This window comes from Poecilia latipinna, unplaced genomic scaffold (assembly GCF_001443285.1).
Source record: "Poecilia latipinna isolate Pla-1442-1.1 unplaced genomic scaffold, P_latipinna-1.0 Scaffold231, whole genome shotgun sequence".
Taxonomy (NCBI): domain Eukaryota; kingdom Metazoa; phylum Chordata; class Actinopteri; order Cyprinodontiformes; family Poeciliidae; genus Poecilia; species Poecilia latipinna.
The window spans coordinates 35,446-40,775 of NW_015112847.1; the positions used below are offsets into that span (position 1 = coordinate 35,446).

The following is a 5,330-nucleotide window of genomic DNA, read 5'->3' on the forward strand; positions in this document are numbered from 1 at the left end:
CTTGCTGAAATGCCCTTAAACACACCAGAAAAAAATGTTACCACAAGGAATTATGTTTCTAAAATCTCTTTACTTGCAATAAACGACATTCAGCTTCAGTTCGCCATAGCTCTTAGTTGCAGTTTGAACATAACCAGCCATAGAAACGTGAAGCTTAAGTTCAATTGGCAATATCCAGAGATGAACTGCAAGGCGTATTGCTGGAACTACACAATATCTATCCAAATTGGAGAACAAATGATTTACACAGAACATGGGGAGTATAAAAATAGATTTAACATTATATACTGTACATGTTTGTAAAATAAACAAAAAAGAAATAGTGTGACATTTAGTCAGGTAAAAAAAAACTAAACATGAAATAAAATACTTTAACTAAAATCTTCAGATTAAAATGTAAAAAAAAAACCCTCCTTAGTTAATTTAAAAGATGCTGAAATTATGTAAAAACACAAATTTCTCTGACATCTTCAACCTGAGCCTCAGATGAGTTAAGATTCCTGATTTTACAAGTCTAAGCAGGAGAATCTGGAAGGATTTGTATAAAACTGGTAATGACGACGGATGTCCAGATTTTACACAAGCCAGACTATGAAACAGGAAGACGGTGAGAGGCGCAGGACAGAACACGGCCTTTCATAATTCAGGAACAATTCATGGGAACAAACATCACACTGATTCTCTTTAAAACAGGTCTGTAACTGAGACGCACTTAAAAAAACAACAAAAAAACAGAGACCAAAAATCATAAAATGTGAACATTTTAAATAAATAAACCTCAGACATTCATTTGACTCCCTGAAAATGTTCTTCAGAAGTCCAAAAGTTTACAATCCATTTTGGAAACAGGTCAGGCTTGGACCTCCTTCCAGATCCGAGGGTGAGCAGGAAGACCTTAATTCAGTGGAGGTGACTTTCCAAACCGAGCGCAGCATTTCAGCCTGGGAAATCGAAGTCTGTGCCTGTAAGAACCTGCTCGAGGATCTCATCGATGACGTTGCATTCGAAATTGACCTGCGCCAGGTCCAGCGCCGGCACCCGGGAGACGAGGAGGCGGCCGACGTTCTGACGGAGCTCGATCAAGCTGAAAAGAGGAATAGAGGAAAAAATATGAACCAGAGAGATTAAGATTCCTGTCCCGACGGTTTCATAGAAACACATTAGTGGGTTTTCTGCAGTCCTACCAACTGGAGGCGTCTGAGTTTGTGCCAGAGGTGCGGGACCCTGCTGAAGGTTGAGCATTTTCTCTTTGCTGCTGCATTCTCAACTTGAGCTCCTCACACTGGGCTGCCAAAGTCGACTTCTCCTCCTCCAGATTATCCAGCTGTCGGGGGGGAAAAAATAGAGAATTCACATCAGGAAAACAAAGATGGAAAAATGTACAAATAAAATGTCTGAACTATGAAATGATCCAGTTTTATAAATCAAGTGATTTCAGATATTTTCTGTTGTTACTTGTTGAGCAAAAACACAAATAAATGAATAAAAATATTAGGCAACTTCTATTCTGTTCTCCCCTCTCTTCCAGACTCTATGACCTTGATTTCAAAGTAAATGAAAGCCTTTCATTTGCATCTTAAAGCAACAGTCCAGTGCTTTTTGTCCCAACATCAGGTCTGATATTCCTGAACTGATGTTACTGAACTGAATTACTAGTGTGGACCATAACATAATATGTCTTTATCAATCTACCTTTTATAAAAAATTTACTTTGGATTTTCTGTCATCCATAATCCATTTGATCAGAAACACTCTCTTAAACTATATCCCACTGTGGATAGTGCATCTCTACAAGTTTCACTTTTTGAATTGAATTACTGGAACACATTACCCCTTCAGTGGTACTCTGATTTAGTGAGATGTGCTTTTACAGTCTGGTTGTTCGTTTTCAATATGTCACCTTCCTAAAATAATTGCTAACGTCTTTGGACACTGATCGCTACGTCAGCTCTTTTATTATTGCTTTATAGGGAGCTAAAATTATATGCATGATGGAAAGAGAATATTTTGGATGGCATACTGACCTGCAGGCGCAGTTCTTCCCTTTCCTTGTTCCTCTCGTCTAGTTCTTGGACCAGACGGCTGACTTTAAGCGAAATCTCCTCAATGTCATTTTCCTCATCTTGGCCAGAGTTTGGATTGCTCTTGCTCTCGTTAGCTGCCAATAAAGCCTCTTTGTCCCGTATTAAATCATTGATTTTCTGTTTGGCCCTCTCAAAAAGGCCCTTGTAGTCTGTCTGAGTGTCAGTCTGGCAGGCTTGGTGTGAGGACTCCTTTACCTTGGCCTGAGACTGTTCCTGCAGTCGGCTCTGCATGTCCTCAAGCTGAGAGGTGAGAAGTTTCAGCTGCTCTCTCAAGGCGTCTCTCTCCTGGGCCGTTTCCTGCATCAGCTCCACGAGCTGATCTTGTTGTTTCTGAACTTCATCGATATTGGGGTACTGCAGAACAGAAGAAGAAGGACCGGCACCTTCATCACTCTCCATATGTGCCACTCCGTTGCCCAAGGTTTCCCCTTGGTGGTTCTCAACCCCCTCACCGCGCTCCAGCTTAATTTCTCGTTCAATGGACCTGCTCCTACTAGCCGTTTCGTAGCTTCCTTCAGTCCGATTCTGCTGTTCCTTCTTCACTTCTCTTTCAACGGGCAGATCTGGAGTTGAACCACTCCTACTAGCCGTTTCGCCGTTCCCTTCGGTCTGATTCTGACTCGGTTGTTCCTCCTTCACTTCAAAAGCGGTGGTCTGGGTGGTGGCGCTCGCCACTGCTGTAGGTGGGCAGGTTTCGGCTTCGGCCGTCGCCGCGGAGGTCTCGTCCACAGCAGCGTCGTCGGTGCACTCTAGCACCATCGGGATTTGAGTTTCACTCTCCTCTTTCTCTTGCTTCACTTTCCTTAAAGTACCAACGGGCTGTTTGGGCTTGGGCGTACTTGCAGTTTCCAAGATGACAATGTCGTCATCATCGGTCTCATCCGTGTCGCTGCTGTCAATGCGCACGGATACGGGGGTGTCAGAGGCACCCGGCTGGAAACCGTTCACTCTGGGTCGTTTTGGCGTGCTTTGTGGAGTGACAACCTGGCTCCTTTTCCCCCTGCAGAGCAAAAACAACCAAGTATTCATGACCATTCATCACTGTGATATAATCACAGTGTCTTGCAAATGTGTTCACAACCCTCTACCTTTTGCAACTTTTGTTAATTTCATCTTATTTTGGAGACTGTGTTATAGCCCAACACGGAGTAGAGCATAATTGTGAAACTGAAGAAAAACAAACGGTTTCAAAAATAAACACGTTCTTAAAATGTGACATGCTGAGTTGTACTTTATTAGTTGAACTACGATGTATTGGTTTACTGTGTAATATCCTGATTACAAAAAAAAAGAAAAAATACAGTTTGTAGTTGTGCATGTCACAAAAATGTGAGTGAATACATTTTCAGGGCACTGCATCCTCATACCTCAGGGTTGCTGATGCTGCTGAGAGCGAGCAAACGTTGGTGATCACAAGAGGAGACTCGCTGCTGGGGGGGCTGCCGGCTGCGGAGGATAGAAAACAAGTTCGTCTCAATCGTCTGGTTGGTTTGCATTTTGCTAACCTGCAGAAGAAATCATGTCCTTACGAGCTTGCGTAATGTTTGAGGACCTCCGCAGGGTGGAATCAGCCCTACTCGTCAGGTAATTAGGAGACTGCAGAGAGAACGATTTTTTAAAATCAATAATTTTCTGGAACCACTTTTTTTTTGTGTGAAATTTTAATCCAAGTCAGCAGGGAACCTAATATTAAGTTCTGACTTGAAAATATCCGTTTTATTTTCCAAAAGAACCAAGTAAAATTCTGTCTGACACAACTTCCTCATGTTGCAGGATTTAATCATGAGGAAATCATGGAAATTCTTTTGCAACATTTCTTGCACAAAAACATGAGTTTTAGTTGTTTGCAACATGCTGGCTTCATGCAACAAATCATTGGTTTTGGGTTGAACTGATAAATGGTGAGCAGAAACTAAAGCTACAAAATGTGCTTTCTATAGTCTGCTTCAATGTGAAGAGATATGTCTGCTTTACATTCAGGCTGCAAAAGAGCGGGAGAGAGCAAGACTTCCAGCAAATAACATGAATGCTAAATGTGTTACAAAAGATTCTTTTTAATCTTTCTGAACACTGAACGAGCTTGTGCTAGTTAAAATGTCGGATTCAGAAATGCTGGCAGTACTTTGAGTGTTGTTCCTATACCTTCTGATATTGGTTTTTATTTTAGTAGCAGCAGGTCAAAACTTTACCAAAAACAGAATTCTGCCACAATCCTCTAATGTGTGAATATTTGGTTGAACGTGAGTGTAAAAATTGAACTTCTTTCAGTATTTTTTCCAATTTGAACAGACGTTTCCCAAAGTTCCTCCTTAAAGCCAGATTCTTCAAACATGTAAGAACATGAAATCCCACAACCTAATAAAAATCTTCAATCTGTCTTTTGAAGTTCAGGAGAGAAGGATATGCCTAGTCTGTTGCTATCCAGTAAAAATGGGTGACAAACAGAAGCTCATCCATGTGTGTTGTAATGCAATTCTCTTATATCAATTCAAAAAAATAATTAAAAAAAAATAAAAGCACTTCAGTTTATCCAAATGCCAAGGCTGAGTTTTAAGCATAAATTGTAAAACTTTACCAGATTCTAAATTTGCTTAAGAGTTTTGGAATTGACAGACATTTTGCTGGGTGCATTTCCACACCTTTCGCTTTATGGTGACACCTGCACTGAGCCTAGGAGGATTTTCAAAGATATCAGAGGAATATTAATTTAAAAACTAATAATTTTAAGTGAATTTTTTAGCCTTTTGACAAAATGACACTTCAGCCTGAGCTGATATTATTCAGCCATTCTGATTAGATTAGAGAAGGAGAATGATTTTTTTTTTTTTTTTTTTTTTTTTTTAAAAGATGGTGAGTCTTGAAACCTTTCTTCTTTTATTAATTATGCAGCTTTGGATCAAAAGGGCCTCAGAGTCAAGGCTGCACCTGAATTCATTTACAGAGTCGAGAACTCCAAGGGAAGAGATTCAGCTGCTTTGAAGAAAAAAAAATCGGGCATCTAAGACGGTCATCAAGTGTCTTCCTTCAGCTCTGCACTGCTGACGCTCGGGAGCAGCCGGCAGCTGTGTGTGACTTTCCGCTCAGACACGGTGGTAGAAACCTAGCCTGGTGTCCAGCAGGACAGCAAGAAAAACATCCAAGATAAAAATAGACTCTTTGGAACATCTGGACTGTCCAGAGGAGAAAAGATGAGCACCACCATGACTCTTGTATCATGAGGGAAGTACAGAATCCTGTGTGCATACT

At 40.9% G+C, this 5,330-nt stretch overlaps 1 protein-coding gene across 3 annotated transcripts in view; it reads right to left on the bottom strand.

The window, feature by feature from the left end:
- Positions 1 to 748: 748 nt before the first annotated feature.
- Positions 749 to 5,330, bottom strand: part of morc3a (MORC family CW-type zinc finger 3a) — a 22,637-nt gene continuing 18,055 nt past the window's right edge. Inside the window, exons 15-19 of one of the 3 annotated variants that reach the window (XM_015032112.1) lie at positions 3,590 to 3,680; positions 3,452 to 3,530; positions 2,025 to 3,084; positions 1,185 to 1,324; positions 749 to 1,084 (exon numbers count right to left, since the gene is read on the bottom strand). In XM_015032112.1, coding sequence (XP_014887598.1) covers positions 937 to 1,084; positions 1,185 to 1,324; positions 2,025 to 3,084; positions 3,452 to 3,530; positions 3,590 to 3,680 — 1,518 coding nt within the window. In that variant the 3' untranslated portion in view covers positions 749 to 936. Of the gene's footprint in view, positions 1,085 to 1,184; positions 1,325 to 2,024; positions 3,085 to 3,451; positions 3,534 to 3,589; positions 3,681 to 5,330 lie in introns of all 3 variants that reach the window. The other 2 variants (XM_015032113.1, XM_015032114.1) reach the window with 2 other exon arrangements.